A 13,567-nucleotide genomic window follows, 5' to 3' on the forward strand; every position below is an offset into this window, starting at 1 on the left:
TCTGCAGGACAGGCAGGCACAGCAGAAGGAGGTTGGAAGAGCTGCTGAGTTAGTCTACCGGTCTACCCCATCTGCCGCATGGGGTTGAGCCAGAGCTGATCCTTCCCTGCATGGGCACCACTGGGCTTAAGACAGACAGGGCTTTGGGTATCTTAAGACCAGGAGAGAGAATCTTCTCTGTTCGAGTTTCCCAGCTATCTCTGTAATACTCTGGATAGAGAAGATTAATGGCCTCCTGCTTTCTAGTCATTTGGCCTTTAATGGGCAAAGCACAGTTTCTGTTTCAGGTTGGCTGCTACACTGTAAAAGAGAATGGAGGCCCCTGGTCACCACAGTGAGATTACAGACCGCAAAAGTGAAATGGGCTTCTGCAAAGGTCTCAGGTGACACCCTGGCCTGAGAGAAAGCATTTCCTTTGCGCTGGAGAGATTGCTAAGTTAGAGAGTGGTTAGGACGTTAGGAGGAAATGTATTTTCAGTTCTCTCCCTGCCCAGTATGAACTGCTGCTTCTTGCTCTCTATAAATCGATTTGGGTTGCAGTTGTGGGTACAAAGTCTTGTCTTTAGCAGTGACCTCCCTTGTGTCCAGATGAAGGTGCTAAGGCTAAGAGGGAGGTTGTGCTGTCCAAGTTCATCTGCAGCACTGTACTTTCCTCCACACACAAGGCTAATTGGGGATCTCTTTATCGTGCTGGGAGTTTGGGCATCTCTATTCAAGGGGAGTATGGAGGCAGGGAGATGGGGAGCCCACTGGCAGCCAGTCTTTGAACTCTGCATATTTACATTAGAGGGTCCAGGTCAGGGGTTTTAAGAAGGAATTATTTAAGCCCAAACCTGAGGTGAAAGAAGGACTCACTAAGCCAAAAGCAGAGGGAATAACATTCTAAGTACGTGCAAAGGTACTGCCGCATTTAAGAAGTGAGCATTTCGGAGGAGTGAAATGAGTCCCATATGTGAGGATTGCATTGGACCAGGCTGAGAGGGGAATGAGATGAGCTCAGAGAAGTGGCCGGGGCAGCCTATGTGGGCTTCATAAGTCATGGCAACGAGTCCAGATTTTGAAGAGATTTATCTAGGAGAATGACAGGACCTGATTTATGATTTCTGTTTCTAAAAGGTCACTCTGGCTGCTGCATGGAGATTGGATTGGGGACAGGCAAGGAGAGAGAGAGAAATGTCAGGGGGCTACTGCAGCATTCTGGGCAAGAAATGGGTGGAGACCTGGACTAGGGGGTGGTGGGGGAGAGGGAAGTCATGGCTCACAACCTCTTCCTTCAGAAATCTCCCCCACAACCCTATCCCAGAAATAAGTTGTAGAGGCTGAAGAAGCCCATGCTTTAGGGCATAGATGGGCTGACTCCATCAGTTTCTAGTGTTTAACTGTTATCCGCCTTCATCTTTATCATGACATCATCATATTGCTGTTGTTAGCAAGTAGATAGTGAACGTCTTCTGCAGTAAGGCCCTGAATCAGGTGCATGGATGGAGATGGATTAAAGGGAAAATGAAATCCACTTTTCCATCACCGAACACCTTCCAGGTCCCCAGCTCCACGCCTCACTCATGGGGATACCAAGGAAGCATAAGCCACCGCCTCCGGACTTGGACTCTTTCCTAGGACCTTGCAGAGCAGAATGACCTGTGGCTGACCAGTCTGTGCAGGGGTCTTGCCCTCGTCCTGGTCCCTTGGAGAAGCAGCAGCCCCTGTGTGCGGGAGAAGGGAGCTGCTCTCTGAAGTCAGGGGAGCTGGGCCATTTGACAAATGGGAATCATTTTCTTCTTGTGAGGGCGAGGTCGCCGCTGTGGGCATCCACCTGTTTGTATGTGGCCTGCTCTGCTGAGCCGCTGCTCTGGGGCTCATTCAGGGACAAGAACACCAGTAAAAATAGTTTAGTAAGGCAGGAGCCAGAGCAGGCTTAAACGGTGGCATCTTTTCAGCTGGCAGCCAGGAGACAGAGCTTTGAATCAGCTTTATAATTTGAAAATTGGTCTCTTTGCATTGGGTGGTTATTTCGTGCTAACAAAAGCCATCAGGGACACAAGGCTGCTTGCCCTTCCTCCACGGCACTGCTCTGGGTTCAAAAGCGTTCAGCCGAAGGTGGTGATTTTCCATTCCTGGGATTCTTGGATAGTGGTGCCCCCTTCCTGAGTGGGACCTGGAGATACTAAGAGAGCCTCGGGTCTGGGTAGGGAGCCATCCCAGGGGATGGGGGGAGATTGCTGGGAAAAGGGGAGGCTAAGCTGGGCCCTGAAGCATAGCCCCAGTGGGAGGCTAACCTGGAGGGGCTGCACCTGTCTCGCCCGTGTGTGGCTCTGTGTTTACCATGGTGGTGCCCTTAGTCAGGTCACAGGGCTGTAGCAGTGCTCAGAGCTTCCAGGACCAAATTAATGGAGGTTGTTTTTTTGTTCTCTGGCTAGGGAGAGGTTGACATTCCATTTTTCCCCACGGGCTTCTTTGTATGTGCTTTCTCCAGATGGAGTGCTCCAGAGAGGTCCTTGTGCTCTGGGAACATAAAGAAGGTCACCCATGGTGCAGGGTAGCTCAGAAGTCAGCCTGCCAGGACCTGGCTTTCAGAACCACATCTTGGCTCTGCGGAGCCCTGGTCACCTTGCTCTCCATGTCATCACCTCAGGGTGCATAGGACACACCCCTCACGCAGCCTTTCTGAGGCCATGGATGTGTTCTCATGCCAGTGCTTCCTGCCTTCTTCCGAAGCATTGTCTAAACGGATGGCTCGGCTTTTGGAACTGGCAAGTGGTAGGAGAGAGGAGGATGAAGACAGTGCTTGGGAATGGGTACAAAGATTGGAGTTTGAAGACAGTAGTCTGCAAGAAGGTGTGAGGTGCTGCAGGCTTGTTGTGAGAAGAGATTTGGGGTCTGGAGGGGCTGACAGTGCTGAAGACATAGGCTGCTTTTATCTATGTGCGGGAAGAGAAGTTAGTCTAGGAACTAAAATAGAGTTGATTAAGTGTTGTCCGTGCTGAGCAGGGAGGGAGTCTAGGAAGGAAAAATTATAGATCACAGATTGAATGGACAAAATGAGAGTTCCAGTGCTCCCAGCAAACCCAGTAAGACATGAGATTAGGCCACTGGTTACTGGTCACTCCAACGCAGCCCGTAGAAACGGGGACACCTTCCACTTTCATTCATCCCAGGGCTGCCCTGAGGGTTACTGGAGAGGCTGTTCACACAGTGGACTCCTTCCTGTGAAGATTATGCCAAACGTAAAGGATGTTCTTAGGTCAGAAATGCAGCAGCCCCTTCAACCTCAAGGCCCGTAAACCCAGTAGGAGACGTATGCTTTGCTTGTGGCCTTGGACGTGAGCACACACGTGTGTATGCATGTGGGGCGCAGGGTGAGTTCTGAGGAGGCGGACTATAGTTTAGCAGTGAACCGCGAGTCCTGTGCGTGCCGCAGAAATCTTTCATTGTCTCACTTTGTGACCTTTAATGAATCATACACTCCTTTGTTTTCTTATGTGTTAAATGGAGATACGAATGCTTGCTGGTTACTGAAACAGTTCTGATGCTTCAGGTGCCTTTATTAATTCAGATACTGCCTTCTAATTCCTTCCTCTGGGGTATCATAAGAAAAGCGAAGGCCCCGGTCATATCGGGGTCTTCCTAGCTTTATGCTTAGGATCCACACAGTGAGTGTAGGGAGGACAATGGCAAGGTATGTGAGAGAGAGGACTTCTCACAGGAAGTGTTGGGTTCTCCATGATCCTGACATTCTGGGTAAAACACTTTACCCCAGGGGTGCGGCAGCTGCCTGGACCAGCTGGAGCAGAGGAAAGGAGGGGGGTGAATGGAGTAGATGGTGATACAGGAGCCGTGTCACGTTGAGAATATAGCCTTGAATTGAGTATAGCACAGAGGCAATTTTCCAGGCCCTGGGGAGTGGGCGCAGGGCCCTAATGCTACAGGGACCAGATGGTAATAGTGCAGGAGACAACTGTCAGGGGACAGGAAGGCAGTGGGCCAGTCGGTACTAAAGAAGACCTGATGTGCTCATCTTGATATCACATAGGGCTGGTGAATTCGTGGCATCTGTGATACCATTCCCTACTGTTTGTATCCGTGGCAGACGTCACTAATCTGTCATGACATACTTTCCTCTTGTACGCGGAGAAGTCTCAGAATCCTTTGGGTCCAGCATTTTGGGCAGTCGTGTCAATCAATTGGTGGAAGAGTAGAAACTTATTTATTGTCTGTCATGGGTGTGATGACAGAAAGGACGTAGATTTTGGAATTCAGCAGAAATGACAGCCCAGACAGGTACAAGCTTTGTAGCATTGAACAAGCATATTCGTCAGGTCTTTTCTGGTTGCAAAGGACAGAAACCCAATTTGAGTTAGCCTAAGCTAAGTTACTTAAGTAATATAACCAGAAAGCTCAGGGTCTGGCTAGATCAGGAGCCTGATGAGGTTGTTAAGGTCCATCTCTAGGACAGAGTGTCTCTGCGTTCTGTCAGGCTAAGCCAGGTCGTTGCTTATCCCCTGGGGGAGGGGGGCGGCAACAGGGCTGGTGGTGGAGGCGATAGGGTCTAGATAGCAAGTCACACTGGGAGCAAAAGTCATCTTGAAGGTCAAACATAGAAGGATCAATCCAAGATAAGAGTAGGGAGGGGTGGCTGGGAGAGGTGCCAAGTGTTCATCTGAATACTAGTGAGGTGCAGCGAGGAGAGGGAAGGGGCAGTTTGTTCTGGGCCCAGCAGCTTCCCTGGGAGAGCTGTGTGTACACTGAGAAGAGGGGAGGGCCCTTGGAAGCTACATATGTGCAACTGGTCTGGCTCTTCCAGCCACGGTTCTCTGGGCAACTGATTTGGCATCAGATGCCAGGCTCACTGCCCACACTATCACCCCATTCTCTGCTGCTTCCCTTGATCCTATGGCACCCAACCAGGTGACAAGTCTCAAGGCCATGCATCTGTTCTGGGGCATTCAGGTCTGGGCCCAGGCTGAGCTGATCCTGGGTAAACCTTGTAGGATTCTAGGGTCAGGCATCCAGCTGATCAGATGGAGGAATGCCCACCAAGTATGCATAGTGTCTTAGGGGCAGTCTTGAAGGCTTCCTTTGCCTTTATACAGAGAAATGTGGATGCCTCTACTCTGGATTTCACTGGTTCCTGCACAGGTTTCCTCCCTGTGTCCCTCTACCCCACCCTGTCAATCCCTGCCATACACAGCTCCCTTTCCTGGATATCAAATGCTATGTAATGAATCACCCCAAAACAAAGTGGTTTATAGTAGCAAGCACCTGGCTGCCTCCCACAGTTTCTAGGGGTCAGGAATTGCTTGGGCTTTCACATGAGGGTGCAGTCAGATGGTGGGTGGAGCAGCTGGGGGCTGTCTTGCAGTCTCTCCCTGCTCATGGGCTCTCCGTGTTGGCTAGTATGGGCTTCCTCACCCCATGGCAGCCTCAGGGCATGCACATACTGTCATTTCTTATGTACTTTTTGGTCAAAATGGTCGCCAAAGACCAACCCCATTTCAGGAGGAAGGGACATAGATCCTCTTTCTTAATGGGAGGGATGTCAAAGGATTTGCTGACCTAACGTAAAACCATCACAGCCCCCGACCCCCTCCTATCCAATCAACACTCATTGCTCAGATGGGTTTGAGGTACCTGGATGTGACCTAACTTTGGTCCAATGCCTTCCTTTCATTATACTATTTTTGGTTTTTGGAACTTGGGTACAGAGACTTGAGTGAATTACACTCTTCGATTCATTGTGCATTTGTCATCATTGATTCATGCAATGATTCTCTCTCCATTCATTTATTCATTCATTCACTCTTCCCTTTTATCCCCATATCCTACGTTCCTTTTTCCCTCTTCACTTTCCTTAAACAACCATTCTATTATATTTTATGCATGTCCTTTATTTGTATGTGTTCTTACAAATGTAAGAGACGTATATGACGTTGCATATGTACGGTTTTCTGTGTCCTCCTTTTCTCACTTGCTCCGTGTTTCCAGGTCCATACTTGTGCCATGCATGTATGCTGTAATGCACACATCTCATGTCTGGTTGCCTAAGATGAGTCGGTGAGATTGGAGAGTAGGAGCGACATGTCCAGGGTCACACAGCCGAACTGGGACAAGAACAGTTTCCCTGACTCTTTTTGCTCAGCAGCACACACCCATGTTCTCATGCGCCACCTCCCAGGCTCTTGCTGCAATAGTTTGAAATGAGATTTAAAAAAAAAATTGCGAGTCTGGGTTCCTTTTCCCAGCTCTCTTGCTTTCTCCCTAGTAACTGCCGTCCTCTGTCCTCTCCTCCTGCAGGTTCCAACTATGGGAGCCCGCGCCCCGCTCATGCCAACATGAATGCCAATGCCGCTGCAGGGCTCGCCCCTGAGCACATCCCTACACCGGGGGCGGCCTTGTCCTGGCAGGCGGCCATTGACGCGGCCCGGCAGGCCAAGCTGATGGGGAGCACCGGCAACGCGACCATCTCCACGGTCAGCTCCACACAGCGGAAGCGGCAGCAGTACGGGAAACCCAAGAAGCAGGGCAGCACGACAGCCACGCGCCCGCCCCGTGCCCTGCTCTGCCTGACTCTGAAGAACCCCATCCGGAGGGCGTGCATCAGCATTGTCGAATGGAAATATCCTTTGCGCTCTGGCTTGGGCGGGGTGCCCCCCCGGGGCCCCGGGTGGGGCTGGCCCCAGGCTCGCTCCCAGACCCACTGCACCTTCATCACGGGGGTGCTATGTAAATGCAGAGTTTTAGGCGCTACCCGAGACTCAGTGACTCAGAATGTCTGGGGATAGGGCCCAGAAATCTGCTGGAGTAACAAGCAGGGTCTTTCTCTTCATATATCTTTTTCATACCATGAGCAGCATTTGAGAAAGCGATCCTGAGAGGTTGTATCATCTCACCTAGCCGAGCCTGTCCAGGGATCCGCTGGTGTGTCGGGTGAACAGTGGTTACATACCCCATAGCCTTCTTTGCCTCCTGTGTCATGGCACTGGTGTAGTTTCATGACCTCCACTCTCTCTAGGAGGAGGAAGCCCGAGATGTGCGAGAGGGTAGTGGTCAGTGACCCACCCTGGCTCATGGTTCCCAAACTTGGCTGCACATTGGCATCGCCTGGAAAGTTGTAACAAAATACAGGTGCCCGAGCCCCACGCAGGCATACGTGAAAGTTCTCCAGGTGATTCTCGTGTGCAGCCAAAGTGGAGAATGCTGGCTGGGAGTTTTAAACACAGACCCACATTGTATGCATAGAACCCAGTGAGTGGGCCCTTCAGAGAAAATGGCTTTGGAGGGCCAGGCTCTCACTGTGGAATTACAGGCCCCTTAACGTCATGGGAATTGTGGGGTGGTGGAGATCGAAAGGAGCTTCAAGATGAGTAGGTCCACCCCTGACTTTGCCCAGTGATGACATTGAGCCCCACGTGGTCATATATTAGTGACAGACAGGTGAACTCTGGTACTTAGTGTTGGGCATTTTCATAATAAGAATTCATTCAGGCAGAGCTACCACGTCTCCTACCATGTCTCCTGGGGCTCAGGATAGGAGGGTTCCATGTCATTCATGAGTTTCCACGGAAAGATTGAGAAGCCTTAGTAGGTAGTGGTTGAAAGGCAAAAGAAGATGGCTTGGGAGGGAAGAGCTTCTGTTTAGCAAGACATGTCAGTTCTATAAATGTTTGGGCCCCTCAACTCAAAAAGTAACTTTAAGAGAAGGCAGCGTAAGCTGAGTGGCAGCTGGAGAGCTGGCTATCTGTCTTGAGTGGCCAAGCGTGCTTCCCGTTCCTGGAGGACTGGGTGAGAGGCTCGGCTCTGGGCAGCCCCAGCATGCTGCTGTCATAACAGCTCCAACAGAACCAGGCAGTGGGAGAGCTGGGGGCCATGTGGGTCAGGCTCCCCCAAAGGGGAGGGCACTGAGGCCTGGAGAAGCTGAAGATCTTACCCAGATCACACAGCCTGTAGCTGATAGAGCTGGGTTTCAAATCCAGGTTCCCCAAGTCCCCAGTCCATGTGCGTCCCGCTCCCTGTGCACCCATAGTGTAGAGGAGACATACTAGGGTAGGCATTCAGGGGACGCCAGCCAGCCCACTGGGACACGCAGGGACCTGGATCTGGGGCCTGAACTACCACGCCCCATCATGGTGCTGCCACCTGTGTTCTGAGTGGTCACAAGTCATCAGAATCACCAGAGCTTCTGTTTCCTCATCTTTAGTGGGCAGTAACCAAAGTATTAGCTAGGGCTGCGGAGTCTATGCCTGTGGAAGCATGCTCAGAAAAACACGTCAGGGGACGTGTTTGGTGAGGACGAGTTGACTTCATCAAGTCTGTCTTCCCTCCCCGGGATGGACAGCTCCCTGACAGGCAGCACTGCGGGCAGAATGAAGTGCCAGGTGACGTACTAGCCTGGGAGGAAGGGAAGAGGTGAGATAGCAGCACACAGGGCAGGAGGGGGAGTGTGGAAGAGCGGGGCTTTGTAATGGCACCGTCTGGTGTGCGGCCCATGGAAACTGGTCACAGAGCCACAGGAGGCCCGAGGCAGGGACTCGTGAAAAGACAGTTGACCAAGTCAGCAGCAGTGTTAGCCAGGCCATGACCCAGGGCCACCTGTGGAGCTCAGCCGCTTCCCTGGTTGGGCAGAGGGGTGCTGCAGCCAGCCCACCTGGCGGAATGGGTCCTCCCCCATGCAGGAAAGGAAGCAGGCCTGGCCTCCGCGCTGCTAGTCAGATGGCATTCCCAGACTGCCTTGGAAGGGTAGTTGGACAGGTCAGGAGATGGTCTGGTGTACTCGCTCGTCAGTGTTCCTTGAAAGAGTGGAATCTGATGCTGTCATTAAGAAGGAGAGACAGTTTAAAAAATGATCTGGCTGTCACAGGATGACACAGTACGTTTCCAGGTCTTACCTGGCGTCTCCTCCACCTTCCACTCGTGGTTTTTCTTACCTGCCTGATCGGTTTCTTTATACATTATCGTCTCCACAGTAGCCGGGGACTTTTAGCATAAGATGATGGATGGATAGCCTGGATTGGGGGAGGATGTAGAAGTGATAGTGTAAGAAACACTCCAAGCTTAGCCGCCACCCACTTTGGTGGAAGGAACGAGTTGATGTTTGAGGACAGGTGCCTGAGGTCTGACTCGGTTAACTGAAGTGCTGTAGCCCTGGTGGGGGTGTGTGTGTGTGGGGGGCGCGGCACAAGGGATCAGACGACGGGAATGAAACCGACCAGCCCCTGGGCTGAATGGGACTTTCCTAAGCAGGTGGGAAAGGGCTAGGAGGGAAGGGGTTTTGTGGTAGGGGGTCTAAAGTATGAACTTTCTAAAAACGCTTTAGGGTAACTTCAGGATAGGTCAGCGTAGGGATCAGCGTAGGGTAAGTAGTCCTTACAAACTCCGACTTTGGAACCAGACTTCCTGAGTTTGAATCCCATCCTACCACAAGCTGTGTGACATTGGGCAAGTTAACAGTTCACCTCTCTGCCTCCTCAGTTAGAAATGGGGACAATAACTGTGCACTCATTCGGGTGTTTGTGCAGAGCAGTTAGAGCAGAGCCCGGCACAGAGTAAGCGCATGGTGTCAGCCACTGTCCTGCCTGCTGCTGTCCCTGTCATCAACACTGCCAGTGCCATCCCTGGTTCCTTGGCCAACTCAGGGGGCACCACAGCATATCGGAGCAGATGAGTCAGTAGGTCCAGGTCTGGGGCTGGCCCTGCTACTTGTCAGCTTGGAACCTGGGAGAGGTGGTTTTGTTTTCTGTATCTGTCAAGTTGGGGGTTAGACTGCATATCATCGTCTTGATATCAAGGCACACACACTCATGAGGTGTGCTGGTAAATGGACCCTCGTCTATGCCTGTGGGACCGAGGGGGATCCATGACCAGCACACCAGCTAAAGCCATGACTAAGATGTCTTCTAGGTCCTTAACACAGGTCAGAGGCCATTCATGGCAGCGGGATGAACACTGGACTCTGCGCTCAGGGAATCTGGGTTCTAGTCTTGATGGGAAGTACCTGCCATGGGCTCTTCGGAAAGTTTCTCAGGCTCTCTGGGCCTCAGAGGTTTGGACGAGATGATCTCTAAGGTCTCTCTTCCTGCTTCAATTCATTAACTTGGTGAGTACAGGTTTCCCTGGGAGAGGAAGTTGGTCCCTTCTTCCAGGGATTTCCATCCTCTTTCCCTTCCTCATCTTGTCAGGCTCCTCGGATGAGGATGAAAACTTGGCAGTGTTGGGGAACCAGGGGAAGCTGGGGCCCAAAGAACATAAACTGGCCTTCCTCTGAAGCTTCTCCTTTCTGGCCTTTAGTTGTAGGTACAGAGTAGAAGGACCATTATCATATTAACTCCTTTTTCTCTGGAGAATGTGTTCTGCCTGATATTTTGATAAAGAAATCTGGGCACAAGAGCCTCACTGAGTGCACTGCTGCTGGTGAGTGAAGCTGGCTTATCCCTCTAGATCCCAGTACACACCAGCCCAAGTCAGGAGGCCCTAGAATGGAAGCCTTGCCCACTGAAGGCAGGGCCTCCACAGACTGAAGAGGGTTAAGGTGTTCCACATGGAGCTGTGCCTTGGAGGAAAGAAGGTTGCCCTGCCCTGAGGGCACAGTACACGGGCTGCCATGCTTTTGAGGGTCCAGAGCCCCCAGCCATCGTCAGGTTCTGTGGAAGGTGTCAGGAAATAAAGTAGAAGAAAAAAACAATAACTACTCTAAACTTCAGATTAAAAGATCAAAAGTAAATCTCCAAATTTCAATGAAAAATCTTGACGTCAAGTCTGCCTTAAATCGGTCTCACCTCTCCCGCCCCCAGCTCAAGTCACCCGGGGGGCAGTGTGGAAACCATGAGAGAAGGAGTTTCTGGGGGACGGCCTGTCCTGACTTGAGCAGGCCCTGCTTTGTAGAGGCAACCCCAAGCACACATGGGGGAAAATGAAGTCCAATGCAATCTAAATAAATAAAAGAAGAAGAAAAAAGTTTTTAGAAATCTGTGTTTACTCTGGCACGCGACTGGCCTCCACTGCTTTTGACATATTAGGAAAAATTTTGGCGGGGACCCATTAGAAGCACTTAAAAAGGCATATGTTTCTTTTCAGAACACAAGGGGCTTGGAATGTATTGTTTAAACAAAATTCTTATGAATCTTTGATTCATTTAAAAAATATATATATGTATGTTTGTTTCACTTGTGCTTTCTGTGGCATTGACTTCCTTAACTCCCGTCCTCAGACCATTTGAAATAATTATTTTACTGACTATTTTTGCCAATTGTGTGGCCTTAGCGATCTATATTCCCTTTCCAGAAGATGACTCCAACGCCACCAATTCCAACCTGGTAAGTCCACCATCCCGTCTCTCTCTGCTTCTCTCCCTCGGTGGAGGACTGAGCTTGGATCACATGGATTCAAGGTGGAATGTGGGGAGAAGTGAGATGTGCGTTTGACACGCGCAGAGGTGCTGCCGAGCTTAGATCTCAAGTGCTGCTGCTCTTTATTCAAGTCAGCACCTGTCTTATCACAGCCTGTTTTCAGAAGGAATATTCCAGTTAGGTGGTGGTGAGCTCTGTGTGTGTGTGTGTGTGTGTGTATTTTGAGAGCTATAAAATGTGCTGCTTAAGTTGCAAGTGCAGGTGTTTGCAGGAGCAAGCTTTTATTCTTGGATGATTTTTGTATTTACTTTAAGTGACTGTGTCCCACTGATAAGGTTTGCTCAGGTGATCTATAGTATCACTGCATGAGAAACAATTTCTAGGAAGCTTTTAGGAAAGTTTCCTTTTGCAGCCAAGATGCATTATTTAGTTGAAAAGGTTTTCTTTTCTTGGGAAAGGCGGCTTTCCATCTGGGTTGTTGGGAAGCCAGTGCTGGCAATTCGGGGTTAGAATTTGTCCATGGAAAAAGCGCGGAGTGTGTTTACTTTTGGCCGAGCGTGAAGTCATTACAGAGGCCGTTGCTCTGTCTGGGCATGGGAGGAAAAGAGCTCTGGAATGCAGTTGGCAAAATCAGGGCAGTCCCGGGTGCCTCTGCCACGGGCCATAGGAAAATCCTGTCTCTCTCCCCTCCCCCGCAGAGACACCATAACTTTTCATGTGATTCCCACCAAATGCCTCTTTCCCCGTCGTCAGCACCTTCCTCTAATTAGCGAGATTGGACTGTCTGATGAGATCGTTCCCAAAAGAATCAGGAAGGTTAGCAAATTCTCCTTTCCCTTATTGCTGGCTGCTGATGGCATCACGACTGTCATTCTTTTGCTTCTTAACCTTCGACATTTTCTTTAGCCACCTCAGCAACTGAATCTGAGGCGCATTTTAAACTTCTCCACCGTGTCCCCCAGTTGGGACAGTTAGACCCAGCTCCATATTGGGTAACGTGGTGCGGTGCGAGCCAGGCTGCAGCGTCTTAGGGCTCAGCTTGGGCCGTGCGTCAGGGACAGGTTCCAGAGCTGGCCCAGGAGCTCCGAGGAAGGACATGGCCAGAGTTGGCAGGCAGAGCACTCCCTGCAGTCCACGAGGCCTTCTGAGGCGTGACCTTGTCTCTTAACAGGCAAGAAATCTTTACTGTGTCAGAATAAACACAAGCCCAAGTGTCTCCCAAATGGCCCTTGGAAAAGCAGGAGCATCTTCCGTGGGCTGTCCTCGGCGTATCCACCTCCCTCTGCCAGCATGGGCCTCCTGAAACCTGGGCAGCTTCACACTTCATCTGTAACTAAAAAAAAAAAAAAGGATGTGTGTCTTATTCTGAAGACAGGGAGGCTTTGGGTGGGATCTAGGCAAAAGCAGTGGGGAAGGTGGGTAGAGAGTTTGCATTTAGTCTCTGCCCCAGCCCCTCTGGGCTGAGCTCCCTGGGGGATTAGCAGCAGCACGGGGAGGGGGCTGGGGGTGCTGCACAGGGAGAGGAGCCTGGGCTGGCTGCTGTCTGGGTCTGTGAAGCCCGTACTTGGTGGCGGTGGCCTGGCTGGTGGGACCATGAGGGGTTGTGTTGGACTTACTCTGGAACTAGAGTGGAGGTTGCTGGGTGCAGAGACTGCTGGAGGGACAGTGGATTTTTAAAATCCCACTGCAGAGTGATGGAGGTGTTCTGAAGCTGGATGCACAGCTGTATAACTGTACTAAAAGTCATTGAGTCGTATACTTAACAATGGGTGACTTTTATGGTATGTAAATTATACCTCCATAAAGCCGTATTTTTAAAAAAGAATAACACCAGCATGCAAGCCCGGGCCTCACAAAACCTCCCAGTGTCAGTTGCATGTTGCTATTTTCTTTCTTGCAAATGAGGGGGGAGGTTACATAGGTGGAGGGAAAGAGGGGATGGGGACAGCCAGTGAACTTTGTTGTGACGTTACACTAGGAATTTGGGGGATGCGGAACAGAGTGTGCGAGGTTGAAAAGGCGTTTCTAGTTGCTAGAGCAGTTCTGACCTCTTCCAAGCCACAGCTTGGCCTAAGTGAAGGAAGCGTGTTCATGTTTCCTTTATCCCCAGTCCAAACACACACAGACACACACCCAGACACACATGTAGACACACACACACACAGATGCAGATACACCCACAGACACACAGACATATACAGACACAGACACACAGACATATACACCCA

At 50.8% G+C, this 13,567-nt stretch overlaps 1 protein-coding gene across 1 annotated transcript in view; it reads left to right on the plus strand.

Annotated features, from left to right (window-relative positions):
- CACNA1C (calcium voltage-gated channel subunit alpha1 C) overlaps positions 1-13,567 on the plus strand; it is a 645,253-nt gene that overhangs the window by 50,349 nt on the left and 581,337 nt on the right. The window contains exons 2-3 of the mRNA XM_035028541.1: positions 6,292-6,613; positions 11,201-11,306. Of these exons, the coding sequence (XP_034884432.1) occupies positions 6,292-6,613; positions 11,201-11,306 (428 nt within the window). The remainder of the gene's footprint in view (positions 1-6,291; positions 6,614-11,200; positions 11,307-13,567) is intronic.

The sequence above is a fragment of the Mirounga leonina genome, unplaced genomic scaffold (genome assembly GCF_011800145.1).
Source record: "Mirounga leonina isolate KUSES-001 unplaced genomic scaffold, KU_Mleo_1.0 Mir_201, whole genome shotgun sequence".
In the NCBI taxonomy this organism is placed as follows: Eukaryota; Metazoa; Chordata; class Mammalia; order Carnivora; family Phocidae; genus Mirounga; species Mirounga leonina.